General features: G+C 33.8%; 3 protein-coding genes and 1 non-coding gene across 6 annotated transcripts; 2 read left to right on the forward strand and 2 right to left on the reverse strand.

The window, feature by feature from the left end:
* The first annotated feature begins 1039 nt into the window (after window positions 1–1039).
* On the forward strand, window positions 1040–4724 carry LOC100679093 (serendipity locus protein alpha). The gene is made up of 12 exons (XM_008218879.3): window positions 1040–1093; window positions 1187–1393; window positions 1468–1653; window positions 1725–1898; window positions 1976–2100; window positions 2178–2680; window positions 2751–2953; window positions 3025–3226; window positions 3304–3522; window positions 3599–3685; window positions 3759–4040; window positions 4110–4724. Exons 1-12 carry the CDS (start codon window positions 1040–1042, stop codon window positions 4226–4228), a joined length of 2361 nt encoding a protein of 786 aa, XP_008217101.1. The 3' UTR covers window positions 4229–4724.
* Window positions 4588–8026, reverse strand: LOC116417747. The gene is made up of 5 exons (XM_031932588.2): window positions 6391–8026; window positions 6129–6316; window positions 5907–6045; window positions 5600–5821; window positions 4588–5543 (listed from the first exon to the last, which is right to left on the reverse strand). Exons 1-5 carry the CDS (start codon window positions 7375–7377, stop codon window positions 5106–5108), a joined length of 1974 nt encoding a protein of 657 aa, XP_031788448.1. The 5' UTR covers window positions 7378–8026; the 3' UTR covers window positions 4588–5105.
* Window positions 8027–9364: 1338 nt separating this feature from the next.
* On the forward strand, window positions 9365–15954 carry LOC100122503 (trafficking protein particle complex subunit 11). 3 transcript variants are annotated; one of them, XR_004345043.1, is made up of 22 exons: window positions 9366–9561; window positions 9657–9857; window positions 9942–10111; window positions 10191–10379; window positions 10452–10625; window positions 10700–11072; window positions 11147–11320; window positions 11388–11466; window positions 11541–11595; window positions 11662–11869; window positions 11950–12155; window positions 12227–12535; window positions 12627–12832; window positions 12906–13042; window positions 13122–13334; window positions 13423–13583; window positions 13656–13878; window positions 13962–14070; window positions 14136–14212; window positions 14290–14985; window positions 15046–15163; window positions 15434–15954. XR_004345043.1 is itself a non-coding variant. In XM_001606060.6 (20 exons), exons 2-20 carry the CDS (start codon window positions 9669–9671, stop codon window positions 14314–14316), a joined length of 3279 nt encoding a protein of 1092 aa, XP_001606110.2. In that variant the 5' UTR covers window positions 9365–9561; window positions 9657–9668; the 3' UTR covers window positions 14317–14460. The 3 variants fall into 3 exon arrangements, 2 of the variants coding, with proteins under 2 accessions (XP_001606110.2, XP_031788447.1); XM_001606060.6 differs by lacking the exons at window positions 15046–15163; window positions 15434–15954 and having other exon boundaries at window positions 9365–9561; window positions 14290–14460; XM_031932587.2 differs by lacking the exons at window positions 15046–15163; window positions 15434–15954 and having other exon boundaries at window positions 9384–9578; window positions 14290–14460.
* Window positions 15679–15780, reverse strand: Mir375 (microRNA mir-375). The gene has a single exon (NR_039043.1). It is a non-coding gene; the product is annotated as a microRNA mir-375 (primary transcript).
* Window positions 15955–18200: the final 2246 nt, after the last annotated feature.

Consider the following 18200-nt stretch of genomic DNA (forward strand, 5'->3'; position numbering starts at 1 on the left):
AAAATAAAACATATGCAAAACAAATGCCACGTGCTTTTTTCATTGTTTATTTTGTTCCTGTGCCATAACCTTGTAATACCCCGTTATATTATTGACAGTCGTTCAGATGTTTTAGATATATCTATATAGAACGACATGATTATTGGCACGAAGATTCACGTAAAATTGCGTGATTCGACGTGACTCTAGGAGCTGTAACTTATTTTCTATAATACTAACGTTTTGAGAGAGTTCCAAACTCGTGTAACGGCAATACAATCTCAAATGGATCTTATATGCATCAAAGATTTGTAAAAATCGTCCTACCTTTGTTCTTCCGGGCAGTTGGATAAACCACCTCACGGTTTTGCTGATCGCGCGGTTGCAACAGTGAAAAATCCGTTGCAGAGACATCCTAACCGCTCCAGTAGCCCTTTTGTAGATTGCAAGTCCGCACACGTCCTCGAGACGACAATTCTGGGAAAAGTTGTTTTCTTATACTATTACAGGAATAACATGAAAAATCTCATATTTGGATTGCTCGCGAAAAATGGGGCTGGATGATAGTGTCTTATATATATTCGTCGTTTCTTCTCTCATAATATACAAAATCATATAAACCTTACCTCCTCGCTGGAAAGAATCCTTTTGTTTTTCTTTTCCGTCCCGACTCCCGGTTCGTCGTTGCACTATAAACATAAACTAAACAAACTAAGTACTTCGTTTACTTATCCTCAGAGCAAAGCCCGTTGAAGAACTCGCAACTGCGTTTTTCCGTTAGGAAGCACCTCTACGTATGCTGCCACCTTCATGGCACTCGATCGAGATATATCGAATCGGCGCAACGTACAAAAACAATCTGCCGAGTGCCGATGTTTGGTTATCTCATCTCAACTCTGGACTAATTTCATCTCTTAAAAAGAGATAGACTCGTCATCTTTCATCTTATTTCAAACGTCATCTGGTAACCTGGTAGCTGTTTACAAACGGTCGCATTTAATTTTCACCTGTGTCGACGAGTTGTTACAAACGGCAAAAAAGCTTCAAATACTCGTACAAAATGACGCTCAAAACTAAACAAATGTTGAGAATCTTCAACCCTATTGACGAACTGGTAAGATCATGATCGTTATGCATCTTAATCTTTTATAATATTCCCGATGTATGTATGTTCGTGTCTGAGGAAAGAAAAAATAATTTATTTCAGATAAAAAAACTGGAAGAATTATTGAACGACAATGAAGACAAATCTGTGGAAAAGGTGTGCTTGAAAAAATTGATTTGTGACCAACTTAATGCACTGGCCCAAAAGTTGGACGCTGCATCGAATGACAATGTTGACAGTTATCGAGAAATGAAAAAGAAGATAACAGCCATAATCGAGGAATTTTGCATAATGGACTTCAAGAAAAAGGTGAATTATTTTAATACCCACAACAATATGATGCAAATATTTTTTAAGCTAATGCTACATTTATGCTTAAACAGGACAATCAATTGGAGGGTCAAATAGATGAACAAATATTTGGCTCACTAACCGAGAAGTTTCTAAGTTTATTGGAAAATTTAGAAAAGTCAGAAACTTTTTCTATCAAACAAAGCCTTCAAGATTGTTTACTCTATATCAAAGAAATGGGTTCTGCTTGTGAAATAGAAGATTTGCAAAATATAAAGGTAAAGCTCATCTTGATTGATATACATCTTACCTAAGTATTATAATTCTAAGATATTTCTATGGTTAACAGGAACTCGGAGCATCTATAGCAGAAATTTTCAAACCTTTACAAATTTACAAAAGAAATTTGGCATCAAATCTTTTAGCAGATAAGTTAGCTCTATTTTGTTGTCAGTTGTGCACATCGTTTGGTATGTTGGTGCTTGTTATAAAAGAGCAACATCAATTGAATGTCCCAATTTATGTAAGTTAAATGCCAATAATGTAAATTTTCATGAATATTAAAGAGTGTTTCATTTTTCATAATTTAATCTGTTCCAGACCTGTAAAAAGTATATATGTGAAAGATTGTGCCTATGTTTTGAGTCTATTATAGGCATCTTGAATGCTCCAAATCCTTCTGAAGAAGATGAGCATTTTGAACTGGAAAATAATTTTGTTTATAGGTAGTTTGATGTTATTTTTTAATCTATGAGTTTACTCTTGTAGAACCACTAAAATGATTCAATCTCTTATTTTACAGAATTGATTTAGTTTTAGATATTATATCAGACCTCTCCAGCAAAGCACAGTCAGAACAAGTTAATGATTGTGCTGATTTATGGTTTGGTATTGAAGATGTATTTGCTCATGCAATGTCGATAGCACAAGTTTGTCAACCATATAGTTTTAAAGCTATCAGTGGATCTTGTCAAACTATCTTAACAGAATATGAAAATTTAAAGAAACAGCTACAGTCAGATCCTCCCGATCCTACCATGAACAATTTGTTTATGAATACTTTGACAGATTCATTGTATCGTTTGGAGCGAAAGATTAATATTTCAGTTCTCACACTAGTGATGGAAGTCTTTAGTGATCCTTTTGGCGCTCTAAAGAGATTGATTAAAATTTGCGGCACCTCTTTGCATGTGAGCGAACGGACGACTAACGATCTTGATTCTGCTATTGAAGAATTTGATCAACTATCGGATAAGGCTGTACTAATAGGGAAATTTGCTATTGCATGCTGCAGAGACAAAAACAGTAAGAAGATTTTTTTGTAATTGCATGAAAATTATTTCATTTTCCATTAAATTACGTTAAACATTTTCAGGGGCTGCAAGAATTAAGAATTGTCTGGCAAGTTTTGAATCGCTTGAAATGGAATTGGTTCCAGCTATTTCTGCTTTTTATTTGCATCCTAACAATAAAGAAATGCGTGCCTCTGTAAAACTTCTCACAGAACAATGGCAGTTTGAAATGAACAGATTTCATCATACTGTTAATCTAATCATTGACCCAGCTGCCTACTGTCAGGTAAAAGAAATTTAAATTTGAAAAATTAAAACTTGTAACCAAAATTGATGCAGCACTTTCATTTTAATTAGATTGTTTTGGATAATGTGCAAGAGCAGATCAATGAAATGTCAAACAGTTTGGATAATAGACAAGATATAACGCAATTGCAAGTACAACATGTAGTTCAGAGAGCTTTATCATTATCAAAGCAAATCAATGCTACTCTCGAAGATGTTGGACAGGAAAATATTGACAAACAAGCAATTATGACGATTCGCGAATTTAAAGCTGGTAAATCATTGTTGTTTATTTACTCGTAAATGCTGTTGATGTCAATAATTCAATGGTCATTTTAAATTATATTACAGGAATTTATGAAGCTGATGCAGCTTCTAAAAAGTTTCTCATAAATAAAGCTACAGCCCCTGAACAACTTAGAGTTATCCACCGATGTGAAATAATGCTAAAAGTGATTAAGAGACTGCTTCCTGTGCTTTCTAATATTGTGAATAATTCTGTTACTATGAGTACTGTAAATACTGCGCATGATAGTAAATCAAAAGCTAAGAAGAGTTTAATTTGTACAAGTAAATTTAATAACTAAATATTTACCTAAATCAATGTAAGCTTATTCAAATTATAAATGCAATTGCACGTTTTTAGGTGCAGTTGGTCTCAGTTCTCAGTCAAGTTTTCAGGAACTTTCAATCGATAAAAAATCATCAAACTACATTCGAACACCTTATTCAGGTATCAACATCCGCTTTCATCAGTTGAAAAAATTTAAAACTTTATAAAAAAATATATGTATATTTTTTTTCAGTAAAAAGCTGTAAAAAACCACTTTCGATCCAGCCTGCAAACACTGTTCTTCGAAATGAGTCAGATGTATCCATTTTAATTCCATATATTGAGAAAGGTCGGATGATGCGTGCAGAATGGTCAGTGATGTACAAAACTCCACAAACTTGCAAGTCAGAAAAACCTATACAAAATATGTTAAAAATGCGGAATCTTTCAAGTGTTAGACAACATTTATTTAGCAGAGACAGCTTTCTAGATGAAACTGAAATAGATCTCACAAGTGAAAGTTTGGACTTAACAAGTAAGTACGATTGGACTAAATTCTTTGATGGAATTGAAAAACAAATAAATAGTAAATCACTTTTTTTAGATATACTGGAAAACATTACCGGGCTCTCTGAGACATTAACTTCGGTAGCAAGCAATAAAAGTACTTTTGATAAAAGTAAAAGTACATCTTCTTCTTCAGAACAAGTGATACATATATAATACAGGTAAATTGAAAAAATGTATCATCAAGTAGTGATGTGAACAAATTCTTCACTTAATTCGGACGTTAAGCTTGTCCGTTATTGGGTTACTGAAATTGTTGTTTTAAAAAGCAGTACCTTTGATAATTATGCTTATCAATTATTTTGTGCAATTTCTACTATATATTTAAAAAAATTCAAATTTAAAAGTAGTCTATGACCAATGAGTTGGCAAGTAAAAATATTTAGTATTTTGTTATATAGTGTTTAATGTGGACTTGCATCAGTTTCAGTATTTCTCGTTACTACTCTATATTTATTTATTTAAAAGAAGTGCATAAGGTTGGCTAAAGAAGGTTTAACATAGTCATATTTTTAATAAAAGTATAAATTTATTACAAGTTAGAGCATTCACAGTATAAATAATTATTTACGCAATAACAATCGATATTGCTATAATATTGTAAAATAACATTTCATAGCCATACAATAAATCATCTTCTCATCATCTTTAATTTTATCGTCTTTGTATATGAAAAATATATCATACATAAATAATTTATCTGATTGCACAATAATATAGAAAGTTCTGCGTCTCAGAACATTCTAAATACTTATAGTAAAAATATGTATAAAAAATATAAATGATTTACACGTGCCTATATTGGCATCGCCGAAAAAACAGCAGTTCATTTATAAAGACAACTGTTTTATAATGAAACAATTGTTCTTAATATCTTTTCTAATAAACTATCTTTTTATTTTTAACAGCAGCTTCATTTTGAATCTGTATCAACTAGTAATACGACACCATTCTTCCATGAAACAGCTTGTAGTCTACTCTTTGGAAGTATTATCTCAGAGAAGAAAAAAAACATTTTATAATTTTCAATTCATCAATAATTGTATCTTGTAGGACCCTTAAAACTAGATTCTTTTTCATTACTTGAATCACCATCGGAACTATAACATGGTGAAGAAAGTCCTGCTGAGTTATTCAAAAACTTCATTTTATATTTTCTCAATATTTCTAATTTTTTAGATGATTTGATGGACAGAAAACTTAAGTCAGTTGTTGAACTGTTTTCAGAAGTTGTGTCACTTTCGATACTAATGTTATGTTTTATATCTGTATCTTCTTTACTGTTAGTATCATCTAAAGATGATCCAAGACTCAGCTTTTGCATGTACTGATTGCAATTGTTCAGAGCAGATATAGTTTTCGTAACTGGTGTAATCCATTCAGCAAATTTATTTTTTACCATCCATCTACTAATATAGATGTCAATTGAATGATGGCTTGTATCAACCAAGTCAACAACCATAGAATTTTCCTAAAATCAAAAAATCATTAGTCATTGTTTAAAAATGAAAAAGTAATAAAATATACCTCGTGATCAATGCTTGATATATGAGCCACAAATGGTTTGTTAAAGACTCTTTGTGTAAACTTGGAACTGATATCCAAAGACCATTTGTTAGCTCCTACTGGTTTCACATTGAGCAAAGTACACCGTATTGCCTGTTTAGGTATTGCAGAAAACTTTTTGGATAGAAAATACAAATCTTCTGAACTGTAAATTTCATTAGTTCCATAATCATAAAAATGTACCTAAAAGAGTATCATGAATTATAAACATGTATTATTGTATATTATTATTATAACTGTTCCATATTTATATTTAAATAATTCTTACCATTGGTCCTTCTGGAGTCATCTTTTTAATGACACCTCTATGCCACATGTTATCAAATAAACAAGCCACGTGTACTTTGGGTTTTACTAATATTGATGGCATTTTATAGCGGCATAAATCGTGACTTCTATAAAATTCTCTGCAATAATAAAGTTGATTAAATTATAAAAATATATAGGTACAGTATACAATTATTCAATGAATTTTAAAAGATATACTTACTGCAAATATTGCATTAAACTATCAACGACTTTTTTATTATCCATAAAATGGACCCAGAAAAATGACGGATGATATACTTCAGAAATAATTACGTCTAAATCCTTCACAGATGGGATGTTTATATGATCAATGGTTTCATCATACATAACATCATCAGGCTTCAGTGATTCGATGACACTGGTAGACTGCTAAAAATTTTGAAGCAATAGTTAGTTGTGAGTAATAATTATACAAAGAATTAATCAAATGAAAAAAATGTTACCAAGTTTGCGGGTAATGCTGCAGCATTGTCTGATTCTTCTAGAACCTTATTTTCATAAATTAAATTGGATGATTGATATTCATAATTATCTACTGGAGTTCTTGCATCTAAGACGTAATGTTTAGAATTGGGAGCTGTTACAATTTGTAAAATATCTGGTAATGCACAAACAAAATCTATTACACAGCTAAATCCCAAATCAGTATATTCTAAATCAAGCTTGAATTCACGTTGATATAATTTTGGAAGTTGGTTACACCAAATTCCATTAGGATGCTTTTCTATTAATTTTTGTAATCTCTCTCTTGTACTTGGTCTAATCAAGTCACCAACAGAACTATTTTGTACAAAACCTTCAGTTTTTTTGTCCATATCATTTCTGGAATGTGCATCTATCATTTTATTATTTGTCCTTTTTTTAACTAAAGAAGCCCCATGCTTGAAATAGATAAATTCATCGGTGTAGTATAAAATGTGTGTCAATTCATTCAGCTGATTATTAAGATCCTGTGCATCGTAGAATGCATACTCTCCAATTTTACTTTGTATGTTAGACAAAACATCAGCTTTTTTTACTTTTTTATTCACACCATGTTGTGCTGTTGAATTGTCACATAGTTCTGATAAAATTTCATTAAGCATTCTAGGATCAATCAGATTTCTCTTTCTCCTTCGATCTTTTTTCTCTTTGTCAGTGTCCTTTTTTTCTTTGGAGACTAAAATGCTTATATGCTTTGATTTTTCAGATTCAACGTGATAAGCACATAATTCATTTTTTTTGTTATTTTCAAGATGAAGTATTTCAGGCATACTAGCTAAGAACAGCTTGAGACTTGTGTAATGAAAATCAGTATAAGGAATATCTTTGTCTGTAATATCCTTGTATAGCCTATTTAATAATGGCAAGGTTATGTCTTCGCTATTTCTCGACACCAGCAAAGATCTGATGTCCATCTTTAACTCTTCAAGTTTTGCTAAACTAGACATTTTTGTCTATCTGTCTATTAACAGCTTTGCGATACGTTTTATATTGTTTACAATGAAAAAACAAATTTACACAATGTAACCTTACTGCAGTTCTTGTTGGAGTATAAACCTATTCGGTCAATCACTCCGAAAGAGATCGTCAGAATCGGATTTGATTTCACCTTAAATATAAACGACTGCGCACTGATGCATGTTTACAGCAGAAAATGCACATTCTGGCGCACCTTTGTCTTCTGCTGCTTATCCTTCATACCCGAGTGCATTCAATTTGTAGTTTGTATACAAAAAACACCCGCCGGCCGTCATGTGCTCCGAACTCCGAAATGGAAACATGCGATATATACCTATATATATTTATAGCGTGCGAGGTGCGCGCGAGATTTTAACTCGAGGAGAATCTGCACACAACTTCTATCTGGAGATATACGTAGAGAGTGATGTGAAAAAGGAGAACTTGGTAGACGTTCACTCCAGAAAAATAATTAAGTATAGCCTGAGCCGATTTCGGCAGTAGAAGCAGCACTTGGAACAAATAATCTGATGCACTTATGCGCGACGCGTCTTGTGCTAGACTAATAATGGGATCCTTTCCCTTCTGATGGAGCCTATCTATACAATGCGTTCCGTTCCTTTGTTCCCTTGAGTTCCGTTGCGTTGTGCCGTGTGTTCTTGTTCTGCACCAGAACAGAAAGGTTGTTTCCAATCTATTGTTGCAGTTCATGTTCGTACTATTTCATTTCAAAATTTTGTCAACAAAAATGCGAAAAAAAAAATCAATTGCTGTACTAAATGTATTAGCCTTGTTGATAGATTTAACGATTTTTCACAAGATGATAAGAGATTAAAAGATTCGAAGGTGGTGCGGGGGTGAAGCCACATTTGCAGGCTACGTTTAGAGACAAATGAGGTGCGCACAGTAATTTATTTGCTTAATTTGCTTGAAATGGCCATGAAGAGTTCTTTTCGATTTATTTTCACTATTTTCAGCTGCCTTTTTGTTGACAAAATTTTGAAATGAAATAGAACGGACATGGGATATAACAGTAGGGGTGTGGAGCTGACCGAAGGAGGGCCCAATGGTGGAGTCAATGTAATGGTGCCCTAGTGGAAATAAAAAATGTAATAAAGTCTAATAAAATATAAGAAAATGTAACAAATCGTACCATTTTGTGCGTTTTTGTAGGATTTCGGACCTTTCTTACGTTTTATTGCATTATATTTTGTTACGTTTTATTACAATTTATTACAAATCCATTGATCCAGGATTTCATGGGGGTCTCTTCTTTGAAACGACAAATCTAACAATACGTAAAAATGTATAACGAAATGTAAAAAATTGTCTGTAATCGTAATATTATATAAGAAAGTGGCGACTTTTTTTATTTTCTTACTTCTGCTTATATCCTTTTACTTTTTCTTACAATTTATTATGCATTGTTACATTTTATTATAAAACTAATAATAAAAAATATATATTGACTATATTAGGCGGTAAAATAAGATATGTAATAAAATGTAAAAAAAAATTAACAAATCTGAAAATGTAAGAAAGTGTACAAAAACGTATGAGAAAAAAGGTCCGAAATCCAACAAAAAGGTACAGTTTCTTACATTTTCATTAGATTTTTTACATTTTTTTTCCCACTAGGATGGAGCCAATGTAATGGTGGAAAATGGAGAAAAACGATCGGAATACCGAAAAGAGGCTCCAGCTGTACCTAAGCCTGTTGAGTGTTGACCCTACTTATATCGCGCCGTCGCGCCATCGGCTCCGCCCTCACTTAGGTCTTCGTTTATATTTATTGACTTCTTTGTACAATGACTGCTCTATCGTTTTATAGCCTTCTGCGATAAGAGTGATAATCTTATGTTCTATGTACGGTTTTATATTTTTTCAATTGAAGCGATTCCGCGCACTGGCGTTTTGAAATTTGCGCCTAGTCATATGCGCATCGCGCTTCTGCAGCATATCGACTTCCGTCGAATGATAAAGGCGAGTTCGTAATTGCTTGACGTAAAAAACATAACCTTAATTCTCTCAGCTGTCATCGATAAACATCATCATGATTGTTGTTAATAGTTGAAAGCAGATAAAACTGAATAGGTTCATTAAAACTACGGGAGAAAATGAGATTTTCGTACTTGTTGTAAATTTTACTAGCTACGCTTATTCACACACACATAGTAAGTTGTCAATACAGGTATATACTCATGGAAATTTTAAAAGAAGAATTTGCTTAAAGTGTTTGATTTTTTTTATTGCTCTCTGTCATTACTAGAAATCCTGCAGAATGTCGGATTTACCAGCAGAATTGACAACCAGGCCATTGGCTCTTATAGGCCTGGTTGGTTTAGATATCAGTAATTCGATCCATCATTCCATTTGGGATGCTTTTAACAACAATCGTCGACCTGATGGTGCAGCTGTACAATTTAAATTGATCAGCAGCACTCATGAATTTCCAACTGTAAAACCAAAAGTTGGTATCTTTTGCTTGTGCCATTTTATTTGCTTCAGTATTATTATTGTCCCATAGAATTGTAATACTGGAATTACGTTATAGCGCAACTCATACGAATGGTATATACCCAAGGGAATACTGAAACGTAATTGGATGAATAAGTATTTGCACGAAATACCAGCTGTGATGGTTGTTTTTTATGATCTCGATTGGCATGATACGCAATGGAACGAAAAGAAAATGGAATGTGCTTCAAGAGTGCAATCACTGAGGTGATACTTGAAGCAATGAAATTCTACTTTACATACAAGTATGCTCAAAATGCGAAACAATAATATTTTTTTTTCTCAGAGCTGCCTTAGAAGGGAGGAATACAAAAATAGCCGTAGTATTGATACAAAAGGAAGCCCCTCCACCTCCTGGTACTGAAGATATGGTAGCTACAGAGCGAGCAACTGCACTTTGTGCTGCATGCGAGTTACCAGCAAAAACTCTTTATTTTTTACCTTATGCAGATCATTTATTAGGCTACACATTTAGGTAGATAATTTTTATTATAGCAGCAGTAGATTTATGAGTCAGTAAATAAAATATTTGTATTTATTATTTTAGATTAGAGCATGTTTTATACGACTTAGCCCAAAGTTTTTATCATCAAGAATATCGAATAGTAAAGAGTCATAGAGAACAATTAAACAAAACTGCCCATCAATACTTATTTGTAAGACACCAATTCAAAATGGCTTTTCTAAATGAGTTAAAGCAAGATCAAAATACAGCTTATAAGTAAGTCAACTCTTCAATTAGTTGAACTGTTTCTTGAAGTAAAAAATTGAATAGCACAATTCATACGTTTTCAGGCATTATCAGCAAGCATACAATAATCTACTGGATATTCGAATGGTAGACACAAATTCTCTAGAGATAAAAACCGTAGCATCCTTCATAAACTACAAGCTCTGCAGACTTATGTTCAGTCTCAAGCTTCCCAAGGACGCGATAGTTCATTTCCGAAATCATACCGAGAGATTTAAAACGAGGACTGGACCAAAGGAGCTTATGTTTGAGCATCACGCTTGGATGTCTAATCAATACTCAACCTTCGCCGAGCTTTTCGACGAAGCAATCAGGCAAGGGTTGCCTGCCGTGCAGACGCAGCACCCTGGATATTATTTTCAATTAGCAGCTTCTCACGCGTCTCAGAGGCATATTTCATGCAAGGAGCTTTGTCAAGTACGTTCACGTTGGAATTTGAGGTGAAAGAACTGTAAAAAAATTTAAATTGCTACTTTCATTGATTTTTTTAGAATGTCGATACATATCCAGATCCGGACCCGCTGGCCGGGGAGGAAAAGTTGGAGTTTTACGGGCAGAGACCTTGGAGGCCGGGTAAACTCAATGCAGAGCCGGCCGATATGACGCGAGAGACTGCTGCGATCCAAGCTCTGCAGTATAAAGAAAAGAATACTGTTAATCATTCAGTAAGGTTCTTGGATTTAGCTTGAAAATGTATTGTTGTATAAATTTTAAACACTTATTTTTTTATAGATGATTATAATAGGTTTATTAGGGAATGCCATTTCACAATTTAAAATATACAGATGTCCTCGAATGCGTCGGCTGTTAGGTGAGCAATGGTTTTCCGGTATTTTATTTGTGTTTGACCGAAAATTATTTATAATAATTTTCACGATTTTACAGTTGAACAGATGGCTGAAGAATATTTTAATTGTAAAGATTACGGAAAAGTATTGACGTGAGTGCAATATTTATACTTAACAGTTGATTTACGCAAATATTATAAATAATATTATATTTGAAGGTTGCTCATGCATATGCTGTGGGAATACCGAAGTGAAAGATGGCCTGTCTTACTCACAGATATACTAAAAAGTGCACTCAAGGCTGCATACTTATCAGCAAGTATTCAAGATTACCTTACGTTAGCTTTAGAAGCGTTAGGGCCTTCAACGATGTTTTCTACAGAACGTAAAACAAACATTTTTGAAAATATTATGAATATACTGCAGGTCAGAAAATTATTTAAACATCAGACAAATTTCACTTGCGTTTTATTAACTTAATAATACGTATATCAATTTTTTTATAGAGTAAGCCGCCAAACCCTGAACCAGATTTAGCTGATGATTTAAAGGGTTCTGCTGTAGATAAATGGACGACAATGGTGAATCGAAACGAGCCCTTCATTTTTACAATAGATGATGACAATATGACGTCTTTCATTGATGTAAAGGCGCGATTTACACAACCTAAATATACGATTAATTCTACAGTTACAATAGAAGTTTTTATCAGGTAAGTAATTGGAACGTGATATTGCTTCAAAATCTTTTGTATTATTAATCATAATTTATCCAATTTTTCAGGAACCTGTATCATAGTTTCGTAGAATTTTCAAAAGTATCAGTAACTGTCACTAGTCCGGGATATAACTCGGAATTTCCAGTTTCCGACGCTGCTGGGCAGAATAACGTTGTATTTAGTGCCAAAGAATCGAAGAAATTTATTTGTCAATTCAAAACTCCACAACAGAATGATTCTTCCGAAATTCAAATTAGCACGATATCCCTGTATCTTGGAAATGACAAAAGATGTTGCGTCATTTTACGGTTTTCGGCTTCTGGTAGAGAAACGAATCATCTTGACCGCATGTATCCTGAGATTCAGCAACTTCGGTGCGGTATTTTTTTTGGTTTATTTTCACAAGATCTCTTGAAACTTTTGAATATCTAAATTAATCATTAATTTTCTTTATAATCCGGGTAGAGGAGGAGTATTTGATACGATACGGCCGGTGGTTACTACAAAGATTCAACAAGAAGAATATAACGTAGCAATAACTATGGAATCCAAACATCCAGCTCTTTTGGGCGAATGGTTTCCTGTAAAAATATCAGTGAAAACTGATGAAGATATCAATAATGTAAATATTTTTATGAACTTGTTGCAAGATAATAACAGCGAACAATTAAGTAAGTAAGCCTTTCTTACTGTATAGATTGATGGTTCTAATAAAATAGCAAAACGTTATCTATTTTGTTCTAGCTGAGTTAAGTTTGAACATGAGTGAAAAAAATTCTTCCGTAACGGTTGAAATTGATAATATCAGTGCCAACACCTCCGTTCAGCGAATCGTATACGTTAGATCCCACAATGTTGGCGATAGAAACTTTGCTATTAAGGTAACGATTGCGTCAATCTCAAACAAGATGAATATTATAAAATAGCAATAATGCTAGAATTCGTTGTTTGATCATGTAGATTGAGTATTTGAGGTCTGGACAGAAAAAAGATTCTAAAGAAACGAATTACTCATTTGCTGTTGTTAAACCTTTCGATGTGTCCACCCAGTTTTATACAATGTTATACGAACCTCTCACGAAAGGATTCATAAATGAGCCTCTGTTTATAATGCCTCACATTACGTGCACTTCACCCTGGCCTATAGAAATAGAGGATACTTCTATAGAACTGGTAAATATACAGTCAGACTTATAATAAGAATTCATTTTACCTCACCGGCAGTATAATTTTGTAAAACGTATATATTTGATTCTCAAAGGGTAATTCAATATCCAAAGAAACGGAATCAACCCAGGAAAGTATTTTGAGGAAAGCTATATTACGAGAAGGCGAAACTGGTACGGATGTTTACTGCATAGTTCCGAAAATTGGTAGTGAGCAACCTACTAGTACAGGAATTTATTCTTTAAAATGGAAAAGGTAAGTTAAATCAACTACTTTTTTTATTAACGTTGAATTATGTGCGTATCAAATTTCTTTTTATTGACACAGGGCAAATGACGAAGATGCTGTGGTAACGAGTAGTAGTGTCACGCTAACGCCGTTGTGGGTAGAGGATGCGGTTATAGGCCTGGAAAGTAAACTACCTCCTCATGGTTGGGTTCGCACACCGTTATGTGTTTCATACTTTATAAAAAATCATTCCGATTACTTAATTACGTTACGGCTAAGTATGGAGTCCAGCGATGCCTTTATGTTTGCTGGTCACAAGCAGGTAATTACTTTGATAAATTATTAAAATTAAATAGGTATTAATGGCGTTAAGATTTTTAATTTAATAAATTTTGAACTTTTTAGATGGACATCTGCATTCTTCCAGAAAGCGAAAAAAAAGTCGAATGGATTCTTCGACCGTTAGTCGCTGGTTTTGTAGCTCTTCCATCACTATCGTTGACAGTTCCTGAAGGTAATAATCGTGCTTATATCTAGTGATAAATATAATGTTTATGAATGAATCAATTTCTGTTACAGACGAGGAATATAAACTAAATAAGACAAGGCTCAAAGAAGTTATAGAAAGGTCAATACCCAGTCACATTTACATTATGGTAAATAAATTTTATACTAAAATTGCACACGTTGATTCATACGTACGTCATGATTGAATGAATACAATATTTTACAGCCGAAATCGCAGACAATAGAGGAATAACTAGGCTGATCAGTTGATTAGCCAGTGAATGTGCAAATAGCATTTTATTTTTGTCCACACAGAAGTAAACATGTGAATATATACAAAAACTTCGTATTTATATAAGCCATGTATAAACGGTAATTAAAATTTTATTGGAAAGTATTTTAATGAAATTATAATTATAAAATAAAAATTATATAATTTTTTGTTACTAAAAATTTTGTCACGATTAAAATTTTAAATTGATACGACTTCTATTACCACTACAACAATAAATTACTTTAATCTAATAATTTAAATAACAAAATTTTAAAGTATACAAAATTATTGAAAAATGAAAATCACAAGTAACAGAATTTACGGTTCCTTTCTCGTATCATGATCGATCCTCGCGGTTGCCAACGTTACACGTACACTCACAAAAGCAATGTCTTTGTAAACTGCACCGTAAATGTTCGCGTGCACGTTTTGAGACACGTGTTTTCTGTATTAACGCGTCGACGCGACCGATAATAAAAACAACAATTATAGAAAAATCGATTAAAATGTATCAGCCACAGCAGCAAAACAATGAATTCCGAGAGGTTTTGAATAAGTTCTCGGAGCAGGAAAAAAAATTGGAGAAAAGGATTCAAGAATGGTATGACATGAGTATAGAAGCAACAACATTTTCAAATAATTCAAACGGTAATAATATTTATTTTGTTTTTTGTTGAATAAAAAAAAACTTGATCATACATTTTTCAGCGAAGAATTACATCGAGAACTGGTATCAAAAGATACAAAGAATAAATGCACTTCACCGCTATCGAATTTGCGCTATCAACGACAAGTATCACACATTCGAAACCAACAGTTACTAAAGGTACATTAACAGCAGTTATATTGCCAATTCACGATAAAACTATTATATAAAATACCTATTGTTCGTGCAAGCACTGATAAAGGACGATCTATGTCACAATATTTTACTACCGGTCTTTCAGAGAAAATTCAAAAACATTGTACCATCTGATCAAATAAAACGTTTCTCAATGTCTGTACATAGTATGAGGAACTAAAGATATGCACGAAACAATAATTATCTAAAATTTATATGCGAAACAACTAAATAATTAGAAATGTTATAATTCAGGATTTAGAGAAGTCGAAAGCCATACTACGAACGGAATCGACGTTCACACCGAACGAACAGGAGCTTCGAGACCTGGCTGCGGCTTATCGCGAATTATTGCAGAAATGAGGAGCAACTCGTTATACTCAGATACGCACCTGAAACTACGCTTGGGCAAAGTGTTTTACTTTGATTTTACCTTGTTAAACTATAGCATTAATTTACAAACTATATAACTGATTGCTGCGCTGACGCGGCGAATTGTTGACAAGGCTCACCTAATAACTCGAGCCGAACGAACAAACTTGTTTAATAACACAGTTTATTGATCGTTGGGATCGATGGACCAGGTGAAGCCTATTGCTGAGGTTGACATTTTTGACACTGTGAATAGGAAAAAATGACTTGTTGAACTGGACTATCTCTTCTTCATGTAAAAAATTACTTTGGATAATCTGAAACGTTTAAAAAATATTAAATGTTTAAATTGATATTGAGCAGTAAATTATGCGATATTATCACTGTTTTGAAAAGCGTAAAAAGTCTGACTATAATAGCATTTTTATCGATTTAATTTATTCATCAATAAAAATACTTGAATATCGAAACGATATTCCAAGCGAAATTCAAAAAGTAGAGAAATTCATTTACATGGCAACGCACAATTAGACGGTCGTAACACGTTAAACTGTCCTCGTTCCGTTGTCTCACAATTGCATTCAATTAGGCACCATTATATGCATAGGAAAAACTAGCTGAAAATAAAAAATTATGTAACCGAAAATTAGAGCGCACACAAATCGGCCGCAGCGAAAGAAAACACGAGGAGCGATAAGCGAGCGCGCGCTCACCGAAAAGTGTGATGATGATGCTTTGTTTGCCCGCATAAAATTAAACTCCCAGAATCAACACAATTTAGAAATTTCGAAACTCAGAAAACTGCTTAGAAACGAGGAAGCGTATACCTATCTCTCGTTTGCTTTGCGTTACGTAAAATGATAGTCGAGACGGTATTCCAGGTACCATGTAGTTGTATCATGTAAAGCTGTAAATTTGGATCGAACATTTTTTTTTTTTTTTATAGAAGAAGAACTCGGTAAAAAATAGATTCTGAAAATATTCACTTGCATTGCGTTTCTTCTAATTCGAGTATAATGTAAGTAACTATAGGTCTTGATTGATATTCTTTCAAAACGCATTTGATAAAAAGTACTCAATCAGATTTTTCCTTTCTCTATATATACAGCTGTAAAAAATACTAGTAAAATTGTATAAGGCCACGTTTCAACGAATATTTCGTAACATCGTTCAAATGCACTCACCATATATTGCCAAAAATTCATACCCAGCACGAGTAGTTTTTCTCGCCTTTCTCTCTGTCTACGCATGTTCTTCGTTTACCTGTCCAAACGCCGTGGCGCATAAAAGACAATTTTTACTCTCCCTCGCCTGCACACGCCGGCGCTAATAATCGCGCACTGACTGTAAGTCGAAAATTATACGCGTATGGACGACGTGTGCGCGCGCGAGTGATAGGAAGCGATAAGCCGGTCTTTTTTCCTACTTTGTGCCGCGACTTTTGCGTGGAGCTTCTTCAGAAGGACTTTGTGTATTTTAGTGTCGAATCGTGACCGACCAAGTTTTTTTTTTTAATGTTTTTTCCGCACGACGAGACCTTGCACGCGCGCGAGAGAAGAGCTTTCGGGAAAAAGAGAGATGCGTGTAAAAATGTTTCGATAAGCGAATTTTTCCGCTCCGAGTGTCCACGTGCAGCAGAAATTCTGTATGTTCACCTGGATTAACGCGATACAAGACAAACATCTTTTAATATTCCGCGATGCTTTTTTTTAATACCGTATTTGTGCTACTTATCGAGATGCAAATATAATGCGATCGCGTTTGATGCATTGCTGATTTTAAAAACGATGTTCGGATATATTCGTTAAAAAAGTATAAGGCCACTTTCTTTTATCGAAAAGAAGTAATTGTAGGAAACTACTGTGAAGGTGGTATTCGAGTTTATGCGTCAGAGCTTCTGAATAATGCGATGAGTAAATATAAAGCGCCTGTATGGAGCCTCGTAATCTATCAGTTAGTATACATCGATAGCGATTGATTATTCATCGGTACGCTACCAAACTGATATTATTCAAATCCATTTCGAACAAGTACTTGACGAGAACCCGAAATCATTTATAGCTGAACACGTGGACGTTATACAAGTTATTGTAAGGAAAAAAGCTGCTGTATTTCCTGCGCGTATGCAAACAGGTCTCGCAATTGCCGGCTGTAAAATTCGTTCTCGTCGTGAAAGTATAAAATTCTTGCAATTGGAGAAAATCAATTTATTTTTTGTAAGTTTTGTCAGTAAATTATTAATCTCAAAAAATGTAGGTTTTAATTGTGCAAATGAATTGATATTTTTCAAAAATTTGAATCGCAACCAAGGTGCATCGCGCTTCCAAGGCTTTGTAGATAATTTGTTTCTTGTTGTTTGTCTATTTGTAAACGCGATGAGCAAATTACTAGATACTGAGAAAATATAGAAAGTGATAAGAATTCACTAATTTTATAGACATAATAGTCTGCTGAATTATAAGACACGTGCATCGAAATTCATGCGCACCTCGGCATATCCGAAGAGTTTAAAAATCATGATTGATCCAAAAAAAATGCCCACATTTCAGACAAAAAACTAATAAGACAAAGCTGCAGAAGACCAAAATACCAACGTAACTTACTCGATCCTCGTAGAGCTCCGCAGGAAAATCGTTCAGCTGCAATAGGT

Source organism: Nasonia vitripennis, chromosome 5 (assembly GCF_009193385.2).
Source record: "Nasonia vitripennis strain AsymCx chromosome 5, Nvit_psr_1.1, whole genome shotgun sequence".
Lineage (NCBI taxonomy): Eukaryota > Metazoa > Arthropoda > Insecta > Hymenoptera > Pteromalidae > Nasonia > Nasonia vitripennis.